The sequence below is a fragment of the Citrus sinensis genome, chromosome 3, assembly GCF_022201045.2.
Source record: "Citrus sinensis cultivar Valencia sweet orange chromosome 3, DVS_A1.0, whole genome shotgun sequence".
NCBI lineage: Eukaryota > Viridiplantae > Streptophyta > Magnoliopsida > Sapindales > Rutaceae > Citrus > Citrus sinensis.
The window spans coordinates 10652287-10675676 of NC_068558.1; the positions used below are offsets into that span (position 1 = coordinate 10652287).

Sequence of the window (23390 nt, forward strand, 5' to 3'; positions counted from 1 at the left end):
TGGATTAATGATTGAATTCCATCTGTCCTCAATTGTGTGTTTGGTAGTATTGGTAAGCCAACAAGATTGTCGAATCCAGTCGCAGGCAATTTTAGAGCTTAAAGAAGAAAACTATGCTCCAATTAAAAAAAGAGAACTGGATTTAATAAATATAATACACTTCAGACAACAGTTGTTCAAGACTAGAATTAACATTAACATGCAAAGCGTTCAAAGTTCCTATATGTTGTGCAAATGGGAAATTTGCTGCCATTTTTTCTTTTTCAGTTGTATTTGCTATTCTGTTTAACTGTGGTGCTATTTCATGTACAAATGTAAACAGCCGAAGTTCATGTATGTACTAGTAAAGAATGAGAACTTCTGCCATGGAGGTCTTTCTTTTCCTCGGCCTCTTACTTTCGTGGATAAAAGAGTGAAGTAGTGAGAAATTATGTCATATCATGACGTGTGAGAAATTCAATTATACACGGATACACTTGATATGCTGCCTGCAAGAAAAGGGCAAAAAACAGAATGAAAAAAAAAAAAGTTGTTATCCGCATAAATTTACTGAATATAGGCATAAGATTTGGTTCATACCAAACGACTTCCCACTAAATCATAGTGAGCATAATGTGGACCTCTAGGTTCTCCAAAAACTTTGAAACTAACCAGATGCTCGGGAATAAGTTTCACAGTTTCTGCTCGATTGATGTATCATAGTGAGAAAGAAAACAGGGAAGAGGAATGTTAAAGGGAGAGGTAAAAAAAGGTCATTCACATGTAAGTGAAGAGCATAGGCTTATGTAAAGATTGTGTCTAATATTGTACCGTAGACAGCTTCAGTTGGACAAATTAGATCTTGGTCAGCAGCAAGTGCCAGCACGGGGACATTGGTTTTGCCTATATGGTCCTTGTAGAAGAAAGTTCCACTCCGATCACATAATCCACCCTCTTGAAAGACTGTTGTTAGCTGGGAGATAAGCTTAGTGGGTATGTTGCCTATGAAAAATATCATAATGTCATACACATAATTCCTTGAAAAAGAATAAGAATTGGAAACTGAAAAGCACAGGAAATACTGCTATTTTTGAATTTCTCTTTTATATCTTTTTAAGTTAGTTTGAGTACTATTGAGAACTTAATTATCTTAAAGTTTTATGCTGAAAAAAACTTGTGGAAAATAAATTGTTTTTGTACTAACCAAAGTTGCTGAAAATAAGCTTTTCAAATAATTCAGGATGCATCATATCTGGTGCAGATATTAGAAATTTTAACCAAGACAAGACGTAGGGAGGACTAGATGCGAAAGGATGAATTGCAGCAAGAAAAGTCCCCAGGGGGATAACTGGAACGTTTAGGGCCTGTATAGGGTCTGACTGTTCAGCAGAATGAATTAACATCAGCTCCTGGTATTTTATTTGCTCAGATGTGAAATATTGGTCATAAAACTCAAAAGGCTGTTTAAACCAATCAATTTTCTGCAATACTCACCAGAGGTAAGAGCAATCTCAGTAATGAGTTTGAAGGTCTGTAGTCAAGCGATGATGCCAAAGTAGTGACTGATGCAAATCCAGAATCCTTTCCTTCGAAACCTTTAAAATTGGCACGGTTCAGAAGACATGAATAATAATTATTCAAGGACTAACATGGCCGTGGAACCAAACTCTCAAATGGTTAATATTTGTTTGGCTTTGCTGAGGTTAAAACGAACATATCGATACAATGTTCACTCAGTAAAGAACTTCAATATGTTAATACAATGGCTAAACACCTACCTACTCACTTTGCTTACTAAGCAATAGGCTTGAAACCTAAAGCCAAAAGAGGTACTTGATCTCTATCATAGAAAATGCATATGCAGCTTGGTTCATTCGCAGTTGTACTTCTAGAGCTTTTAGTTAACAAAATAATTCAACTTTCCTCAAGCTTTCAAGAATCTTACTTCCTCTCCTGACAAACTGGACAATTTTTCTTTATTTAAATGCCCATACATACTGTCGGCTTCAGAACTCAAAGCATTATCTTCAATGACTTCCAAAATGACCTGAACTTCAGTCACTCTTTTTTTTTCTGAGTTTATTTTTAATTTTTTTATACAAATATTAAAAAAGTTAAAACATTTAAATTATCTCCTTAAATTATGTGAACGACCAACATAAACTGTGTGAATGACTTCCAAAATGACCTTAACTTCGGTCATACTCTCTTGTTCTGAGGTTTCATATACATAGATTAAACTTAAAACATTTAAATTATCTCCTTAAATTATGTTAATGATAACCATAAACAACAAAATTTGGAAAGCAATTAGCATTATTAGACTTTAGTAATTTTCTTTCTATCCCTTTCATTTTATTTCTATTTTAAATTCAAGGAATCTTTATGAGTTCCAGATTTCAACAAAATTCTGAAGTCACCTTTTGACCCCATCTACTTTAATTTCAATCACGAGAAGACAAGAAAGAAACAATAAACTAGATGCTCTACACTCGGCTTAGACAAAAATCAAAGCCAGAAGTTATCAACATCAACTCAAAAAGTATAAAAAATAATGCTCCAGGAGTACTCTGCTTCGGCAGCATGCAGATAGTTTAGTTAACAAACATTAAATAACGTAATAATAGCAAATAACAAGCATAATTTGATATCTTACCACAACGTGAAAGCATGGCATATAGCAAGATGCCCCCCATGGAGTGACCAACAGCAAGCAACTTGCCATCCTTAGGTTTGCTTAGGGTTCTTATATACTCCATCTAAGATGACGGAAATAACAGTTGGTAATCAGTTTATTTGTCACCAGTGATTCGATAGTGTTAAGTAAGAAATATGACAAAAGATGAAATTTTGGAAATCATCTCAGAAATAAATTGTTATATATTTTCATTTATACCAAAGAATTGTCACCTCACCACGGCAGGCACATCCTCTTCCAAGTAGTGATCAAAGTCCCAATCATTCTTTACAATCAGGTCCAGCTGCTTCTGGAAATCCTCTAGTGATGTCGAAAGCCTCTCTTGAAGGTCAAAAAACTGTGGTGCATCTGGCTCTTCACCTTTTAGAATAACAATTTTAATAAGCTTGTAAGTCAGAACCCCTGATTTGGTCATTTCAATTTCACAAGATGGAATAATGAAAAATATCAAATTAATTAAGCCACAAACCTTCATTCAAAAGGCCTGAAAGTCTTTGAGATGATTGCATAACAGTTTCCATTAACTGAGACTTTGACTGTGATTCCCTGGATAGAGTGGTCCCCACTGTGCTTTTCGCATTGGCGGAAGCGATCGTAGAATCTGCATTAACAAAAATCCATTTGTTCATCATTTTAGCAGCAGAATAAGTCAGGTTTCACGAACCAGAAAGTAGGCTTCTTACCTTCTCCGAATTCCACCCTGTGTGCACTCAGCCCAGCACCTCGAACTTCAAGAATCCATGTATCAAATCCTTGGCCAGACATATAGCGCGCAAAAGAGTACTGAAAACAACAACATGCAAAATCAATTTTCCTAAAAAGAGAAAGCCATGGATTATATCGGAAGTAGGCAAAGACAAGACTAGCAACGTCCTCTCACTCTCCGTACATGAGACACTATAGAACAGCTTCCCTCCTAGCACACAAGCTTTTATTTTCAATCAGGCCATAAATAACACCCTATTCTCACATCAAGAATCTTTTCTGATATACATATTACACAGATAATAATCATATTTTTTTAAAAATAAATAAGTATTATCAAAAAAGGAAATAAATAGACACTCAAAAGAGAAGCAGCGACCTCAGGAGAAAGATCATAGCCAATCGCGTTAGTTCCAATTCCTGACAGAAGCAACAGCGGGTGATTCCGCTGCGGAGCCGCCGGCGAAGGAAGGTACCGCCAGAGAGCGAGCCGCCAATCGGAGTTCGGAACGGCGACGTAATGGAGCTCTTCGGCCGTACAGATCTTTCTCTTAGGCTTGTTCCTGACGACATTGCTGGGTTTCTTCTCTGTCACGCCACGGTGCGCGTACAATGCTCTCAATGGAACGACTCTGACTCGTACCCGGACCCGAGGGCTCGGGTTGGAGCCCGCCGGATTGTTAATGTGAAGAACGGCGCCGTTTTGGTACCCGAGAACGAACATTTTGATTCAAGTGTTTTCGTTTTTTTTCCAATTTTGCTTCCAATTTGAAGAACGAAAAGATCATTCTGTATTCCGTTTTCATTTTTTCAATGGTTTATATTAAGTACATGCTGGCGATGACGTGTAAGCGATAGTTATTAATTGGTGACCGAATGCCGAATGGGGCCCCCTTTTTTTTTTATCCTTTATCCATGCGAGAAAAAAAAATCACACGCAACGCAAGATACATTCTGGGAAGCGGCGCCAAATCCAAATTCAGTGATGAGTTTTCATGCATGCTTACAAATTAACAAATTGGAAGGCAATAAGCCGCCGAACTTTCTAATTAAATCTTAATACTATAAATACACGCATAACGTGAGACTATGAAAATGTTGGCACAACTTAATTCAGTACAGGATCTAATTTTTTTTTTTTAAATAAACTGCAATGTTATAGGATATTTTGGCTTCTGAGAGATTTATGCTATTTCACACTTTTTTTCTAAAGAAAATTATTAAAATTATCAATTAGAATCTTTGTATATCACAATGAATGACCAGGAGACAACAAAAATGTGAAAGCTTATTGTCATAAGAGTTGCTGTGTTGATGGGGTTCTACTTTCAGCCGATTCAGTTGCTTCTTACAATAAAAAAGATGATACAAATCATAAGGTCCTGAACCAAATCGATATGTAGATTATAAATATCGGATGATTACAGGACAGAAAATGAATTTCTCAACTTTATTCCACACGCAAGAAAAGAAGTATTCCACTGTCTTCTACATCTAACAATCAAGTTCCCCCGTATTGGAATGTCCGAAAATCTTTCTTAACCAAAATGCTTTTTTTTTTTTACTAAGTTTTTCAGTTGTGTGAAAACTGCTTGTCAAGATCAGTTCTAGAGTTAGTGGGAGAAGAAATAACCCTACAATCCTTGCCTCATGAACGGCATGTGCGGAATTGTATGGCCACGAGCATGGCTATAATTGGCGACGTGTACCGGTGATGATTCCCAATATTTGGAGCAACTTTAACGCATTAAAAACTTCATCCATCAACTATATTTTGTTGCTCGTCTTTGATACTCATGATTCAACCAGAGAAAGAATGTGTTGTGCAATATCTGCAGAGGCACCTGGCTTTGCAGCTTTCAGAGCCCTTTCAGACATTTCTGCCATTAGAGCCTCATTGCCTGTCACCAAAACAGTATAAGAACTTGAAAACATTTTATATGCCTCATCAAGGTGTACACTGAAAGGTTTCACAAAGGCCATATGCATTTACTGCCTTCTTTCATGACAGCATCAAATCTTTGTTAAAAAAAGGATATAATTATGTTATCATAAGATGCTGTCACAGAAACAGGTAACTGAAACTGTAGCAAGTCAGTTAACAAGAATCTCATATAACCAAGGAAAAGCCTTTCCTATTTCTTGCAAGAAGAAAACCACCACTACCAGCCTAAATTTCTACGAATTTATACAGTCTCAAAGGTATTTAGATAAAGTAAATACATGTAGTAATCAGCATTGCAAGCAATACATAAAATGTACCTAGTATCTCCTCAATAGTGGTTTCAAGGGTAATCGAATCAAGTTCATCTTCAGTAATAATTCTTGAGTCCGCTAATTTTGCCATTAAGGATGCATTTTTGAATTGATGTCCTTCTGCAACATTTGGTGATGGTATCTACAGATTAAAAGAGGGAATTTTTGGTTATATGATCCATCAAGATAGCTAATCATATTTGTAGGGGGACAAGGAGAGGGGGGAAAAATACCAAACTGGAAAGTTGAAGTACAACCAAACCAGAATTAAAAATTTATCAAAAAAAATGCATGATTAAACTAGTATATCACACAAAAGAGCTCATAACTCAGATTTATGTTATTAAAGAGGAGAAAATATTTGTTGCCCCAGTTACCAGAATTGAAGGTTTCCCTGTAGCCAAGATCTCATAACAAGTCATTGCACCAGCCCTTGACACAATGAGGTCTGCAGCTGCATATGCCAAATCCATAGAATGCAAGAACCTTCAATAAATAATTGCATAGGTATGTCAATAACAAGGAAATAGAAACCTAGGTAAAATGAACTCCGAAAATAACTACGGGGCCCGGGGGGGTGGGTGTAGAAAACTAATTTCAAAAATTGGAAGCCTTAAGTTCAAAATGAAATTGAGAAAACATATAATGGTTTGGAACATGAGGTGAAAGTTAAAAGAACAAATGGATTAATAAAAATAAAACAAAAGAAACCTAGGCCAATTAAAGTAGCAAATGTAAATTGATTTGGGATCAGTTCTTTCGACATTAACATTATTGAACCTCATTGGTAGAACTCTGCCATAGTGAGGGCTTTTGCCACATTCATTATGTCCACAGCCATTTCATCAAGAGTGATCACCTTCTTGAGTTCAAGTAGTGTCCAGGGAAAACCAGGAACATTATGCAGAAAGCTTATTGGCAAGGGAATTGGATGTTTGAAGCAATTTACTGTCAGGAGTAAGTAAAATGGCAGAGTCTAATATTGGCCAAACAGTGCACTGTTGGCATGGTCATCCACTGTCCATCACAACGATGTAACTGCATTGCTTTATGCTGAAACTCCTATAGTCTGAAAAGTCTAGATCTTTCTTATCTTCCTAAAGATAGACACTCACTCCACCAAATTATAGTTGGGAGAACATATGATCGTTACCTCATTCATATAGAAATCATAGGCCCGAGGGCCGTTCTTTTGACTTGCAGTGGTGAGAACTTTACGCCATAAGAAAATGAGCAAAAGGTTGCTTAGTTGGCATATTGCCCTCATGTGAGTAATCACTACTTTAAGAATCAGGCCGACCATCTTTCTTTACACTAGAATTGACAAGTCTCTCTTTTTGCCTAATGAAATCCAAATGCAGAATGTGGGCTTGGCATGTCGAAGTTTAGGAGAAAAAATGACTAAGAAATAACCTACATAATAATTCACAATCAAAATGGCTGATTAACATTTCTCCCATGGTCAAAAGGATCAATTTTCCCTAACTTTGAGCTGGAAAGACTGCTGATATAATCATCAAATAACAAAAGGTAAAGCATGATCTAGCTCACTAATTCATTAACTCTTCATTCTTCTCTAGCAATGTTATGTCATGTATTTTATTTTTCCCCAAATCAAATTATTCATCAAAACCAAGGTACTGCACTACACGAGATTATTCACAATCAAAATACAACACAAACAATATGAATCCCAGCATATAAGAAAATACAGATTGCAGTAAAAAGCCAGAGACTAGTAACTTACGGCGTCAAAAGCAAACGTGGATGGTTCCTAACAAGGCTTTCCATCTCATTGAAGGCCTCAACACCTGTCTGCCAAATAATAAACAAATTGTGTTTCTCCATCAGCATCTGATAATACAAATTCAACATAGCAATATTCACAGCATTAGCACCCAGAGACCCTCCCAAAACCAACACCACCCTCGCATTTGCCTCGTCCTCCTTCTTCAACCTCGGAAAAAAATTCAACCTTGCGACCACCTTGGACACATAAGTCCTCAAAGACAATCTCACAGGGTTCCCACAGGCTACACATTTATCCTTTCTTGGGAAACACTCAATTGTTGAATCGAACGCAACAAACACTTTATGAGCGAAAAACGAAAGAACCCAGTTGGCAATACCGGGAACTGAGTTCTGTTCTTGAATAACGAGTTTGATTCTCTGCAAAGCCGCTGACAAACAAATGGGGAAGGAAACGTAACCGCCAGTGCCAACTACGATATGGGGATTGAAGTTTTTGATAATGGAATGACATTGGATCAAAGATTTGATCAAACGGTAAGGAAGGAGGAGGTTTTGTGGGGAGAAAATGGGGCGAAACAGAGGAACAGTTGTGGGGACGGAGACGAAATCATAGCCGGCGTACGGGACAGAAGTGGATTCCATGCCGTTCTGCGATCCAATGAAGAGGATTTGAGTTTTGGGGTTAATGATTTTGAGCTCATCGGCTATGGCCACAGCTGGGCATATGTGGCCGCCGGTTCCGCCAGCAGCGAAAACGATACGGAGAGTTTTGTCGTTTTCGAGGTTGGTGTCTGTTCTTGAGTCACTGGATTGATGAATGGAGAGACAGCAAGTGGGTTTCAAGGTTCTGCAGCGGAAGTTGATATGGAGGAGACTGGAGTTTGATGGGGTTGAGATTGAGGGGTAGAATGGTAAAGTTGAGGGGTGGGGATGGAGGGAGCTGGAGGCCATTGAAGATGATGCTAAGGTGAATGCATTGATGATTTCTTTAAGAGAATTTTTTTTTTTAGCATCTGTTTCAAAGCCGAATCGCTGAAAAGTGCAGAGTTGAATTTGTGAAGTGTGGTAATATAAAAAAAAAAAAAGAATTTGCGAAGTGTCAAGTTGAAGTGGGAACAGGGAAAGCCACTGCAGTTCAGAAAAATGAACTGTCACAGAGTTGAAAGAGTGAGACAAGGAGAGCGGTCATCATATTGCCTTCCTTATCAAACAAGATTTTTTCTTTAATTAATAACTATCGATTGGCAGAGAAATTCTGGTTAATCCGCAGGTTAAAAAAATATCAACCAGCGTAGGTAAACTGAGGTTATTCTAATTTAATTAAAATTTTTTATTCAAGATTTAAAAATATAGTTGCATTAAATATTTGTTGGAAGAGTTTAAATAGTTATATCCGGTTTGAATCTGAATTAGTCGGGATTCAATGATCTTCAGATACTAAATAATTTAATACACTGACAAAAATATCACAATTGTATTACGTGTCCAGTACAATACTTACCATGCAGTAAATTCTATATTCACTGGATATCCAACAAATTAAGGTAAGGAGACTGACAATCTATTTGGACCTATTTTGTATTTCGAGTTAGATAAGTTTGGGTTGAATTGGATAATGAATAATAGATTATATGTAATATTATGTCATGTCTAGTATAGTATTGTATTAGATTATTGATAGTTTTGTCTTATGTTTTGATATGGGATCCAACTATAGTGCAACTGTAGCATCATACTACAGTTGCACTATAGTTAAGTCCTTTAATACGATATGCGATTAGTTAGGAACTAATGTCTTGTATGTGAATTTTAATAGAATTATCTTAAATTAATTTTTACACTTAAAATTAGAAAAAAAAAACTCGGTGTTTTTCTTTTTATTTTCACTCGTTAAAATGATAAAATAATATGCACATCAATCCAGCAACTACTTAGGATCAAGAAAGAGACTAGAGATTTCTATCTCTTAAAAGTTGTAATACTTTACAATTGATTTTAGTGCAGAGCAAGAAAGAGACTAGATATTTTCATCTCTTAATAAAATTTTAGCGTAGAATTGAATTTTGTCACTACTTAGGATCAAACGGTGGACCCGTCATTTTTATTACACTTCTATACCTTTTTTCGTAACAAAGACAAGATAAGAAATTAAGAATTATTTTACATCAAAATTATCCAATCCCATGATTTTGGAGTAAAAACACTCGGGCCCCTTAGAGTCGTTTTGAAATTTGTCTTCGGTCTTATTGTAACCATAATATGTCATCGTTGTCGAGAGCATCTCATGATGCATTCGAACACTAATTCATCAACAATTAATTATTGATATTTATATTGCCAACAACACGTGCGTAATTACCAATCACAAATTATTTGGTGAGAAACTAGATCTGTCCAAGATTCCGTGACACATTCTCATAGTAGATAAAAATAATATGGGTGGGTTTTTCTTTTTCACGTGGTTGTCGCATGAGTGGTCAACAATTGGAGACATTAGTTTTTAGAAATGTAAGATGTTGATACGGGATCTGGTATGTAGCCTGTTTGGGGGAAGGACTGAAGGATCCCAGGCAAAATATATTACTCCTTGTGTGAGTAATTAAATCAGTCAAAGGAAGGCAGCCCACGAGTCTAAAATCTGGAGAGCGGAGGTTAGGGTAACACGGATGATTTCAAACACGAATACTGCAGTTGACAAAGTAAAAACATAATGTCTGCAGTCTGCTTGATCCTAAAGCTTCGGAGTATACGAACCCGGCACCCCTACAGACACAAATTCTAATCACCAATCCAGATTTATAAGCTAAGGGGTGAAACATTTGCGGCAAGCACGCAATCACAACTATCAACAGCACAAACTCACCAAATCACCTACTAACTTCAGCATTAGAGCAGGATACTAGAAAATCCCATTCTTCAGCCCCATTTCACCATTTTCTTATTTTTGTGTGTGTGCGCGCGCACGCGCACATAAATGACCTCCATTTGTTGTTCTTACCTTAGCTAGTATTAAGAGGAAATAACTATCAACATGTGATTTTGCAAAAAAATGGGAAATCATTACAAATTAAACTGATTACACATCAAATTACTACCAATACATCTGTTAGCAACTACTATTAGAATAAATATTACACTGATATTTACAATACATTAATTCTATGTAACTTATATTATTATATTAATTCTATGTTTTACATTAATTATATGAAGTACATACATCTGTCAACAACTGCTATTAGAACAGATATTACATTGATATTTGTAATTAGATATATAGCCGAGACTTACATTATTACATTAATTCTATGCATTACATTAATTATATGAAGGTATATACCTAGATATATCACATCTCGCAATGGAGAACGACTTACAAATTAAGCCCACATAATTTTTTGTTTAATTGAGGGAGTTTGAGCGTATAAAGACTCAAATCACTACCCTCATAATCCTACTTAACTTTGAGAATAATGGTTCATTACTGGGCTAAAATCTAAGTGACTGTAGTAGTTGACGTTAATCATATTAGAATGCAAAAGAAAAAAAAAATGCAGGTAAAAATATGATGGCAGAAAAAGCAAGAGCTCGAGTGTTTTGGGCCGGACTCAGCCCGACTCGATCACATTTTCAAAATACTCAAATCAGGCTCAGGCTTTCACCTAGAAATCCTGGCCTGGGCGGAAGAATTTGCCAAACCCTAAGTGACTTGAAAAGAAACAAAGTTTGATTGATTGTGTGAATGAGTTAAAACATTGGGCTTTAAATCAAAAGGCCAGGGCGACCGAGCCCGCCAAAGATAGACAAATCAACCTATGCCCATCAAAGCCTAATGTTTAAAGAAAGTGAGCCTTCTAAATCTCTCAATCTCCTCAATAAGAAATATAGTTGAGCTATGACAACCCCTTCAATATCCTTACGAAGCCCATCTCTGTACTAATAGTTTAGTCATTAAATAAAATTACATAAAATGATAAGTTTACCTAAACCCCGCACGCCCTTGTTACTAGAATATCACCTGCACAACTTTCAACTTCCAAATCCACACAAATCGTAAAACCTCAGTCTCTGCTTTAAGATATTCTTGTGATGAATTTTAAATAATTTATGAAGAATTCGTGAGATAAGGGGTGGAGTGCAAGAAATTGGTAATATAATGAGTTTAGCTGTCATTTGAATAAAGATATAATTATAAATGCAAAACTAGTGCTTTATAATAATTATAGAGAGGTGCCGATAGCATCACTCTTAAAAGATAAACAGTTTTATCTTTTGTTTTCTAGGAGAAAGGCAGTTTAACTTAAACCTAAATATCATCATCACCCTAATTGTTTAGCATTTGAAGTTTGGTTTAGACCGGTTTGATTAAGTGGTGAAACTAAAATTTTAATTTGTCGGGATATAATACACTCAAACCACCCGATCAGGAGTGGTTTGCATCAATCAGGTTAACGGCACAAATAAAGATGGCAATAAAGAAAGGATATATTGTTCCCAAATGAGTAGTTGGGACACAAACCCACTGATTAAAAGAAAAAGAAGAAAGAAAAAAATCATGCGGATTATCATATGTTCTTACTCATCCCAAGCAAATATGGCACACTAATTTGTACGAAAATTGATGGTTCTATCATTACACCTTGTGAGTATAGGATTGAATTTGGGTATTGAATCAAAATACAAGAATGCAATGTGAATTATCTACCATGTAATTTAACAAAAATTAACTTGGAGTTAAAACTTCTTATAACTTAGAATGTCTGTTTGACGGGTCCAGCTACTGTGCATACGTGATTTGGAAACACGTATTTTTGTCTTTTACTCAACTGGCCGTTAGATTACAAAGAGAAAAATTCAACGGCTTTAAACTGGCATGACCAGGGTTTTCCAAAAAAAAAAAAAAAACTAGGATTTGAAAAATCATCGGGGCCCTGTGGTTAAGAGTAATCCGACTGAGATGAGCAATCTATGAATCAAGGCAAACATATGGGAATTAGTCTATTGGTGGAACTGAGAAGAAAACTCATTCACGAGCTGTATTGAAGGGGAGTTTATGAAGATCAAATCGTCAGCGAAGATTCAAATGCTGCTGATTGAACGCTTAAGTGTAGATTGAGGTAGGTTTTTCATAAGAATTGCGAACTTGGGGTGTTAATTAGCGTGCGTGTCAATAATTATTTTGTGTAAATTTATAGTGGGCATATTGGGGCTCTGAAACTATACAATCCAATACACACAATAAGGGGTATTTGCTTGGCTTATAAGGAAAAAACTTCAGTAGATGTAAGCAGGGTTTCTTTTTACAGTCAGCGTATTAGAGATTTAAATTTATTCACTTTGATTATTTCTCTATGCAGGCTTTTAGAATTGGTTCCAACCGACTCCAAAGGTTAGCTACTGAGCAAGTATCTTCGCATGTGAATGATTGCATCTCGATTGCACGTCACTGATACTTTTTTTTCTTCCTGCAACAACTCCATAGACTTCAAACCGAGGTGTTTCTACTTATTTCTTGGAGGTTCGACACTGTCAACAAAATTTGGCATACTTTTGTGGTTAAATAATTAAAATTGTTTGCCATTTGGGCTGCTTTTCCTTTTTGTCATATCAGGGAATTTAATACGGCATGCAATCTTGTGTATGTTTTGAAGTCATAATAAAAATAATTTGTATTGTCGTAACCTTCTTATGTGGTAATATGATTGCAAACTTGTCATTCCTCGCTATTGAAATTCGCACAACCGACTACTTATTCTACATCTCTTGTGTTGGAAAATGAAAATAAACTCTTTATAATCACAGGAATTCAGCAAATTATGGCCTATCTGCACAAAACCTTTTAATTAATCATGTCAGTTTTAAATAGGTCAGCTTTTAATACAAAATCAATCATTATCTATTATTGCACAAGATTTTGATTTACACCAGGTATTTGGTTTGCAAATGACCACCTGCAGCTCTGCAAGCAGTCTAAATTTATTTTCCACATTCACATTCTTAATTATAATCACAAGCAGTCCACACATTGTGTATCATTTGTTCATTGTGTCATCTGGATTATCTCCTTTTCACATTTACGAATTTAATATATATCCATCAGCACTAGGCAAAGGTGTTGGATCTCTATCAGCCTGCTCCTGTAACATCCTGATTTCTTATGTCTTTATCTCTTTTAATATTTTGAATTTGTATTAATTTTTAAATTCAAATTTAATTTAGAGACTGAGTTAAGTTGGATAAGAATTGTACATTGGGACAACCCCTTTATATTTGAATTGTATTAGTTATTGGTCGTGCTATAGTGGAAGCTTTTGTTATTAAGTAACGTGTGTGTTAAACAAAAGAGAGGGAAGAAACGAGAACAAAAAAAAAAAAAAGAGAATGAGTGCAGTGGAAGAGAACTAAGGTGTGTCCGCTGAGTTTTCATGAAACTGAAGAAGTTTGGAGGAAACAAGAAGCTTGAAAACGATTCTTGAACAGGGAAGTGGCTGTCGTTGGGGGGTTTATTGGAATTGGGTGAAGTGTTATGTGCAGTTTTGAGTTTATGTTCTTTATTTATGGTTGCCGTAGTTCCTTATAATTTCTGTCTACTCTATAGAAGGAGTTTCTGTTGCTAATCAACCAGAGGATCTTGCAGCAAATCAGGATTGATCATGACTAAATCTATGAGTAGAATATTTTCCAACAAATAGTATTATTTTATTAAAATTAATTCTTAAGCATCTGTTTTGATAATGTTTGCATTAGTATCGGTATAATCCATAAATTCCTTTTAGCCATGTACGACATTGTCTTTTAGTTCAATAAAATCGGTTAAATGATTTGATTAAGATTGATAAGAACTAGATAATAATTATATTCTTATATTGTTATCGAAAGAAAATGGTAAGAGTTTTATTAAACCTTAAATTGAACTAGCTTGTGGTTTTATTTTTTATTTTTTTAATATACTCTGCATTGAAATTTTTGTTTAGTTGTAAATTTACTATATGATCCTTTATTTTTTAGTATTACAGCTTAGTGTTTGTCACTGCTATAAAAGAGTATGTAATTTCTTAAGTGTTTTGATGTAGGAAGTTAATTTAGGTTAACTTAAGTTAATTTGAGTATGTAATTTCTTTTCCCGAACCAAAATTTTTATATTAACTGAAACTGTATTTATTTTGTGTTAAGTTTAGAGTTTATTTAAGTTCTGAACAGTAATTATTTATTCCAAAAATTGTAATTTTCTATAATTAACTAGTCTGCTGAGTAGTGAGATAAATTTCCAACTTTACATTTAGAAAAAATTTGTGTTCTGGTTAGTAGCTTTTGTACTACCTTGCATGTACTCTTTCCTGATCAGATGCCGATTTAGATGTTGGCTTTCGGGACCCTTCTGGCATACAATAGGTTTTGGACCGTATGCCTGAACACTTAGCCTTTTGGGAGCAGCTCTGCTCATGCTTGTACGACCAGCTTGATTTATTGCTCTGCCTAAGCGATGATAGTTATGCCAGGTGTATGGCTACTCATATTTTATATTTCCTTACTTTGCCTATGCAGATGTAGCATCATGGGTGTATGACCAGCTTATTACCTTCGGTACCTTGTTTGTTTTTTTTTAATTTGTTTTCCCAGTTGTTAATGCTGTAAATATGTGCTTATATTATATTTTTCTAATGAAAACACTCCACTCACTGAGTTATCACTCGCCTCTATTTTAATGTTTTTTACTTACTTTTCCACCCAGGTGGTTCCGGGTTCAAATAAGTTGTGCTGTTCAATTTGTAAAGTCAGCCTACTTGATGGTGCAAAGGCTCTTATTCTTTAATTATAAGTTTTGTTTAAGCTTTGGGACTTCTAGTTGTTAAGCTCTTTAAAATAATTTTCCAGATTTGTAATAAATGGAATTTCAGATAACTTGTTGGTTTTGTTATAATTTTTCATTAAATAATTCAACAAGACTTGAGTACAGGTACTTCTTAATATTCAGAGAGATTTTTGGGTTCTGTCAGCTCCAATGAGTTTATAAGCATGCAACAATCCTTGGTAATATATGAAACTGAGCAAGCTTTCTTTTCGATTGAATTGGTTCTATTAGTCATTCTCTTTAATTCATATTCCAATAATTTTTCAATTCTATTCAATAAAAAACTGAGCAATTTTTTTTTTTTTTGAGAGTTGAAAATTAGAAAAAGATAGATAAAAGGTAATTTTAGAAATACATGGAATTGATTGGAAAATGGGGGTGAAGACCATAAATTAAGGAGATCAAATATCATTATTATGCTATATTTTTAATTGTTACAATCAAAGAAGATTGGTAGTTGCTATTTTTTTTTCTCAATTAACTCCCACATTTACTGAAGTTCGGACCAAAATTTTAGGCTTAAGAAAACCTCTCTTCACTATTGGAACCAGACCTTAGCTTAGAGATTGATAGTTGCTTAACTATATTTATTTTTGATAACTATGTGATGTCAAAAGGGATTAAACATATAACTACACATACCCGAGCTTTTTGGCATCATTTTTAAGGGTCCAGCTCCACTAATTTTTGTCTTATGTGACATTAAATTTCGTTTAACCTTTTATTTTTTTTCTTATTTATATTTTATTTATAATTTTATATGCTTTAACTAGTGACCTTTTAAAATGTAATTTTATTTTATTTAATATTATTTTTTTTACATTTATTTATAAGTTTATATGTTTTGGCTAGTAACTTTTTAAAATGTAATTTTATTTTATTTTATTTAACATTATTTATCTTTTTCAAAAAGAATAAATATAATAATAAGCCTATGACTAAATAATATTAAATAAAAAAATAAATAATATTAAAAATATGTTAAATAAAATAAATAATATTAAAACGTTATTTTAAATAAAATAAATAATATTAAAAATGATATTATTTTTAAGACACTATTGATTTTTTAATATTATTTAGTTTTTTAAAGAAAAAATATAATTATAGCCTATGACTAAATAAAAATAATATTAATCTTTTAACACTCATTACTGATTATTTTATTTTATTTAACATTATTTAGTTTTATGAAAGAATAAATATAATAATAAGCCTATGACTAAATAATATTAAATAAAATAAAAATAAATAATATTAAAAATGATATCTATTTTTAAGGCTCACTACTGATTATTTTATTTTATTTAATATTATTTTTCAAAAAGAATAAATATAATAATAAGCCTATGATTAAATAATATTAAATAAAACAAAAAAATTAAAAATAATATTTATTTTTAAGGCTTCCTATTGATTATTTTATTTTATTTAATGTTATTTAGTTTTTTGAAAGAATAAAGATAGTAATAAGCATATGACTAAATAATATTAAATAAAATGGAATAAATAATATTCAATAATAATTATTTTTAATAAAATAAATAATATTAAAAATTTATTCTTTTAAATAAAATATATAATATTAAAAATAAAATTTATTTTTAATACTCACTACTAATTAAACAATATAAATTGTAAACAATCCGGATTTATGTGCTAAAACTTTTAAATTTTTAACTTGTTTGTGCTTTTAATAAATATCAGGGAGTGTAATGTTAATATTTAAATGGACAAATCTCTACCATTGAAGCTACCTTTTCATTAATTCCAATGGTAAGGGACTGAAATCAAGAAAAGACAAAACTTGGTGGTACCTTGCAAGGTAGCTGAGTCCCATTTTTAACACTTATGAATTAAATAGATTTACGTGCTGGAGTAATTATTAACATTCCTTATCTTGTAGAGAGTTATCATTAACTTAACAAATAATAACAGTAATAATAATAAGGAATAATAATAATATGTATGCCACACAAATATCCTTACTCTCATTTAAACTGTCTATCAAGAGATTGATTGTTGACATTTATTTTTAAAACCTTCAGCATTATGCTCTTAGGCTACATTTGGCATTGCATGATTTTATTGGATTTAATTATTAGGATTGGACTGAATTAAATTAGATTGAATTAATTTAGATTATATTATATTGTCTTATGTTTGGTAAAATATCAAATTGGATTATGGTAAATATAAATATCAATTATTCATGAAATTTTATAAAATAATTAAAATAAATTTAAAAAGTAATTAATAAAAAATTAAATATATTGTAAAATAAGTATTGGGTAGTCATAATATAATAAAAAAAATTTAAATATTTAATTAAATTTTATCAAATGAAGACCGACATCAACCCATCATATCAACTCATTACTCGGGTGGTGCAGGTTCCCTGCACTCTCGCTTGTCTAATTTTATTATTTGCTGCAATTTTGTGAAGACGTTAATAGCGGGACCCGAAGATGGTAAAAGATTTGGTCAGATAAATTGCATGGACCCCTGAATTTACTTTACGAGTTGGCCGGCCGTCACCGTTGCCTATTATAATTACTATGAAAAAGAAAAAGTTAGGTTATTTCAACTTAAGTTTTTAAATTTTGAATTGTTAGTCTCATACAATTTTAAATTTATTGTACTCAGACACTCTCAAGATTTAATAAAAAAGTTAAATAGACGCTGGTTTTAAAAATAGACACACACAAACTCTTTTTCATACTATTATTATTATTATATCCTTTAATAATCAATATATTATGACAACAAAAGATTGACTCGCACACCCGCGCACACACGCGTTTACTTGGTAGTTGGTAAGTCTATGAAAATGAATTTGCGCATATTCCACGGTGCGTGATTCTACACAATTCTGTGTGAAGTCTTCTTTTTTATTTGAATTTCCATTACAGATTGAGTGAGACATATAAATAATTTAAAAATTAGAGAAGTGAAATAGCAATCTCATCATGATGAATCTCTTGTATACAGAAGCACGTTAGTTTTCTTTGCTTTAAAATTATTTTATATCTATCTCCCTCACCCCTTAGTTAGCTTAGAAAAGCCAATATGAGCTTTTCCTACCTTATTCCGATGTTATTGTTACACTGTTTCATGGCTGGCTCAGCTACGGCAGCCGTAAGAAACTTAACAACGGATCAATCAGCTCTTCTTGCATTTAAAGCTCATGTCAGTGATCCTCGAGGTGTCTTGGCAGATAATTGGTCCATTTCATACCCAGTATGCAGTTGGATTGGTATTTCTTGCGGTGCACGCCGTCATAGAATCACAACCTTCAACCTTTCACATATGATATGAGTCTCGGAGGAACCGTTCCGCCGCATATAGGAAATCTCTCATTCCTAATGTATCTTGATATCAGTGAGAACAATTTTCGTGGTTATCTGCCAAATGAATTAGGGCAATTGCGCCGGCTCAAATTCCTCGGTTTCGCTTACAATGATTTGACTGGAAGCTTTCCATCATGGATTGGTGTCTTTTCCAAACTCCAAGTGTTGAGTCTTCGTAATAACAGTTTTACCGGTCCCATCCCCAATTCTCTCTTCAACTTATCAAGCTTGGTGAGATTGGACTCAAGGTTCAATAGTATTAGCGGAAATATTCCTTCAAAGATTGGAAATTTGAGTAAGCTTGTGCATCTGAATTTTGCTGATAACAACCTGCGAGGTATGTTTCGCTTCCACCTTGTCTTTTTGAAGCATACATATTTGCAATTGCATGCATGTTTGGAGATTGCTTTCCTTACACATTTTTAAAAAAATAAAATTATTAACATAATTTTATTTGGGTAAAAACTTTATTAGTGGTAAAAGTCTATTTGAAAAGTTTGCACATACATCAACACCGTATTCTTTTCTGGTTGCACAAACAAAACAGGTAGAAAATATCCTTAGTAAAAATGCCAAATTTAGAGAGACTGACACTTTCCCTCCTAATTGATTTTGTGGTGTGGGATGGTGTGATTGTGAAAGTTGTAACATCAGGAGGTAATTAATGAAGTATTTTAAAGCTGTTTGGTTTTGATCATTATGTTTAGTTCAATTGGAATCCAACATAGCAACACCGACGCTAAGGACTTATTTGGTATTAAAGGTGGACAACTGTATAAGTTAGGACACTTAAATGTTCGGAGGTAAGGCTAGAAGAAACTCAAAAATCAATTTAAAAAAATCCCTTCCTGGCGGATGGGGCTTTATGTTTGGATTTTAACTATATAAAATACCTATTGTGGTTTAAAAGTTAAGTTAATTTAATCTCAAACTTTCATAATGAAACACCTATACTATCTCCAATTATTAGAGAAAAATCATATTTACTATATGTTATTAACTTTTATTACATAATTATAATTTTTTTCAACAGTAGTTATAATTTAAAATCTACAAGACCTCAATACCAAATATGACCTAACTTATCTTTGGCTTATAAGGTGTTTAATAAACGTTCCAATTGAACTTCTATTTCTTGAATACAATTAATTCTATTGCTAGTCATGGTTATATATATTCCAATCCAAGATCCTATGTTTGTAAAAGTCAAGGAAAATTGTTAAACCATGTGGTTTAATAGTGTAATGACCGTAAAAGCTATTAAGCCATAATGTTTAATGGAATAATGACATTATACTATTAAACTATATGCTTTAAAATCATAAAATCTATAATCCTGGACTAAATCACCCATATATATAAATTCTCATTTTATTAAAATGAGGATGTATTAAAATATATATAAAAAAAATAGATGTCAATATATTGGAAACTATGTTTTTTTAACTGTTAATGTAATGAGATTTGTGTTTTTTATTTGTTAGTGGCATTTTCACCTTAACAAAATGAGCATATTTTCACTAAAGAAGGACTAACCTTCTCTCATGTTGGTGTCTTCATTTTTTTTTTTTCATGCGGATAGACATTAAGTTATGTGATTTTAATAGAATCAATCTATTAAATCACACAATTTAATAGTAAATCAAATATTAGCTTTGTTAAATGAGATAATTTAATAATGTGTTCATATTAAAAAAAAATAGGGCACTGACGCCTAAGAATTTCTATATAAATATAAAAAAAATCACAAATTGCTTTGATAAAAACTTTTCCCAATTGGAGCAAGAGAGAATTATGGTGTTAAAACGTAATTTTCAACTCTCATGCATTTGATCATATTCCTCTTCATGTATTTGCTTAACATTCGCCTCAACTAGAAAATTGAAAAGCTCAGTAACTCTCAAATCAATGTGCAGGCGAAATTCCAAACGAGATTGGCAATTTAAAAAACCTGGCGGATCTAGTTCTTGCTCTCAATAACTTAATTGGTCCCATTCCAACCACTATCTTCAATATTTCAACCATAATAATCATTAATCTAGTTGGCAATCAACTCTCAGGCCACCGACCATCAACGATGGGCCACTCGCTTCCAAACAGACAGTTTTTACTCTTGTGGGCCAATAGACTTACCGGAACAATCCCCAACTCCATCACCAATGCTTCTAAACTCATTGGCCTAGACTTGAACTCAAACTCACTCTCAGGCCAAATTCCAAATACATTTGGCAATTTGAGACACCTCAGCACCCTCAACATCAGGGCTAATTACTTGACAACTGAAACGTCGTCTAATGGAGAGTGGAGCTTTCTTTCTTCTTTGACAAACTGCAATAAACTAAGAGCTCTAAGCTTAGGTTCTAATCCCTTAGATAGCATCCTTCCGCCATTAATTGGGAATTTCTCTGCTTCTTTTCAGCAATTTTATGCACACGAGTGCAAACTCAAGGGTAGCATTCCCAAAGAAATTGGTAATTTACGTGGCTTGATAGCTTTAAGCCTCTTTACCAATGACTTGAATGGAACTATTCCAACGACACTAGGAAGATTACAGCAGCTGCAAGCCCTAGTTCTCAATAGAAATAATTTGCAAGGATACATCCCTACAATATTTGCCATTTAAAGAGGCTGAGTAATTTACAGTTGCAACGTAATAATCTCAATGGACCTATACCCACGTGCTTGTCAAGTTTGATATCTCTAAGACAACTCCACTTAGGCTCCAACCAGCTTACCTCTAGTATACCATCATCATTTTGGAGTCTTGAGTATATATTGCGGATAGACTTGTCTTCAAATTCGTTAAGTGGTTCTCTCCCTTCAGATATACAAAACTTGAAGGTCTTGATATATTTAAATTTATCAAGAAATCAATTATCAGGAAATATTCCAATAACCATTGGTGGCCTCAAAGATCTAATTACTCTGTCCTTGGCTCGTAATCGATTTCAAGATAGTATCCCTGATTCATTTGGCAGTTTGACAAGCTTGGAATACTTGGATCTCTCCAACAACAATCTCTCTGGAGAAATTCCTAAGTCATTCGAGATACTTTCACACCTGAAACGACTTAATGTGTCTCACAATAGGCTAGAAGGGAAAATCCCTACCAATGGACCTTTTAGAAACTTCTCAGCTCAATCGTTCCTTTGGAACTATGCACTTTGTGGTCCACCAAGACTCCAAGTCCCACCTTGCAAGGAAGATGACACCAAAGGATCCAAGAAAGCTGCTCTAATTTTCCTTAAATATTTTTTGCCTCTGATAATATCCAATACACTTATAGTGATTCTCATCATTCTGTGCATAAGATACCGAAATAGGAGTGCCAAAAATCCGCCTCAGGAAGATTTATTTGCTCTAGCAACATGGAGAAGAACATCATACCTAGATATTCAACAGGCAACTGATGGGTTTAACGAATGTAACTTGCTTGGTGCGGGTAGCTTCGGATCAGTATACAAAGGAACACTTTTTGATGGGACTAATGTTGCAATAAAGGTTTTCAATCTACAGCTAGAGAGAGCATTTAGGAGTTTTGAATCAGAATGTGAAGTATTGAGGAATGTTCGTCATCGAAATCTCATAAAAATTTTTAGCAGCTGTTGTAATTTAGATTTTAAGGCCTTGGTGCTTGAGTTCATGCCCAATGGTAGTCTAGAGAAGTGGTTGTACTCTCACAACTATTTTTTAGATATCCCAGAGAGGTTGAATATAAGATAGATGTGGGGTTGGCTCTTGAATATCTCCATCACGGTCATTCAACACCAGTGGTTCATTGTGATTTGAAGCCCAACAACATTCTCTTAGATAAAAATATGACGGCACGTGTGAGTGACTTTGGCATATCTAAACTCTTAGGTGAAGGTGATGATTCTGTGACACAAACCATGACAATGGCTTGGTTATATGGCTCCAGGTAATTTCAAATCTAAACTCTAAATTTTTCCCTTTTTTCAAGCATAGGCAAAGTTTGGATCGATTATTGTCAAATGATTATTATCTGTATATCATTTATTTTGTGGTGGGATATATTTATGATGAATCAAAATTGGAAAAAAATGCAGAGTATGCATCAGATGGAATTATTTCACCTAAATGCGATGTCTATAGTTATGGTGTTTTATTGATGGAAACTTTCACGAGAAAGAAGCCTACAGATGAAATGTTTACCGGAGAAATGAGTTTAAAGCATTGGATTAAGGAGTCATTACCTCATGGATTGACCGAAGTTGTTGATGCAAATTTGGTGCGCGAGGTGCAAGCTTCTTATGCCAAAATGGATTGTTTATTAAGAATCATGCATTTGGCATTGGGTTGTTGCATGGATTCACCAGAACAGAGGATGTGGATGACAGATGTCGTTGTGAAGCTCCAGAAGATTAAACATACGTTTCTGGTCCCTGGATGATGTTGCTGCAACAGCTTAATGTAATTAACTTTACTTTTTTTGTTTGTTATCTTGTCTGGGTTTGTGGTTTTGGAATAAGAGCCATTGTTTTGAGCAGAGAAGAAATTGGACACAGAAATCTGGCGGTCCTACATCAATGTCATGTATTTTATTTTTTTCCAGAATCAAACTATTCGTCATCCTTACGGAAATTTCCACAAAGAGATTAATCACAATCAAAATCAACAAACTTTTTTTTTTTTTTTCATGAATCCTCTTTATTTAGCAAGATAAAGATTATAGAATGAAAACTAAAGGAAACTAGATCCATGAATAAAGAGAATGCATGCCCGATGACAATCTCACAGGGTTCCCACACACAACGCACTTCTCCTTTCTTGGGAAGCA

At 33.9% G+C, this 23390-nt stretch overlaps 2 protein-coding genes, 1 long non-coding RNA gene and 1 pseudogene across 8 annotated transcripts; 2 read left to right on the plus strand and 2 right to left on the minus strand.

Moving 5' to 3' along the window:
- Window positions 1–122: 122 nt before the first annotated feature.
- On the minus strand, window positions 123–4182 carry LOC102630048 (uncharacterized). Of its 4 annotated transcripts, none has more exons than XM_052436966.1 (10): window positions 3762–4181; window positions 3361–3460; window positions 3147–3278; window positions 2895–3037; window positions 2636–2738; window positions 1474–1574; window positions 1184–1388; window positions 811–981; window positions 580–680; window positions 123–488 (listed from the first exon to the last, which is right to left on the minus strand). In XM_052436966.1, the coding sequence occupies exons 1-10, from the start codon at window positions 4104–4106 to the stop codon at window positions 429–431; spliced, it is 1461 nt and encodes a 486-aa protein (XP_052292926.1). In that variant the 5' UTR covers window positions 4107–4181; the 3' UTR covers window positions 123–428. The 4 variants fall into 4 exon arrangements, with proteins under 4 accessions (XP_052292926.1, XP_006477771.2, XP_052292927.1 ...); XM_006477708.3 differs by having other exon boundaries at window positions 1184–1358; window positions 3762–4179; XM_052436967.1 differs by lacking the exon at window positions 580–680 and having other exon boundaries at window positions 3762–4182.
- Window positions 4183–4757: 575 nt separating this feature from the next.
- On the minus strand, window positions 4758–8587 carry LOC102629761 (uncharacterized). Its single transcript, XM_006477707.4, has 4 exons — window positions 7386–8587; window positions 6016–6124; window positions 5645–5780; window positions 4758–5283 (listed from the first exon to the last, which is right to left on the minus strand). Exons 1-4 carry the CDS (start codon window positions 8339–8341, stop codon window positions 5177–5179), a joined length of 1308 nt encoding a protein of 435 aa, XP_006477770.2. The 5' UTR covers window positions 8342–8587; the 3' UTR covers window positions 4758–5176.
- A 3616-nt stretch (window positions 8588–12203) lies between these two features.
- LOC112498199 (uncharacterized) lies at window positions 12204–15364 on the plus strand. 3 transcript variants are annotated; one of them, XR_008052721.1, is made up of 3 exons: window positions 12265–12507; window positions 12748–12908; window positions 14936–15364. It is a non-coding gene; the product is annotated as an uncharacterized LOC112498199 (long non-coding RNA). The 3 variants fall into 3 exon arrangements; XR_008052720.1 differs by having other exon boundaries at window positions 12266–12507; window positions 15123–15364; XR_008052719.1 differs by lacking the exon at window positions 14936–15364 and having other exon boundaries at window positions 12204–12507; window positions 12748–13147.
- A 3243-nt stretch (window positions 15365–18607) lies between these two features.
- On the plus strand, window positions 18608–23188 carry LOC102629289 (receptor kinase-like protein Xa21; annotated as a pseudogene).
- Window positions 23189–23390: the final 202 nt, after the last annotated feature.

Excerpts from the sequence above, each read along its gene's own strand:
- LOC102630048 (XM_052436966.1), bottom strand. The coding sequence starts at position 4,106 with ATGTTCGTTCTCGGGTACCAAAACGGCGCCGTTCTTCACATTAACAAT. Across the intron at positions 3,279-3,360 it reads CAGGGTGGAATTCGGAGAAG|ATTCTACGATCGCTTCCGCC; the intron begins GTAAGAAGCCTA and ends TTGTTAATGCAG. Across the intron at positions 2,739-2,894 it reads AAGAGGATGTGCCTGCCGTG|ATGGAGTATATAAGAACCCT; the intron begins GTGAGGTGACAA and ends CCGTCATCTTAG.
- LOC102629761 (XM_006477707.4), bottom strand. The coding sequence starts at position 8,341 with ATGGCCTCCAGCTCCCTCCATCCCCACCCCTCAACTTTACCATTCTAC. Across the intron at positions 5,781-6,015 it reads CAGGGAAACCTTCAATTCTG|ATACCATCACCAAATGTTGC; the intron begins GTAACTGGGGCA and ends TTTAATCTGTAG. Across the intron at positions 5,284-5,644 it reads CACTATTGAGGAGATACTAG|GCAATGAGGCTCTAATGGCA; the intron begins GTACATTTTATG and ends TTTTGGTGACAG.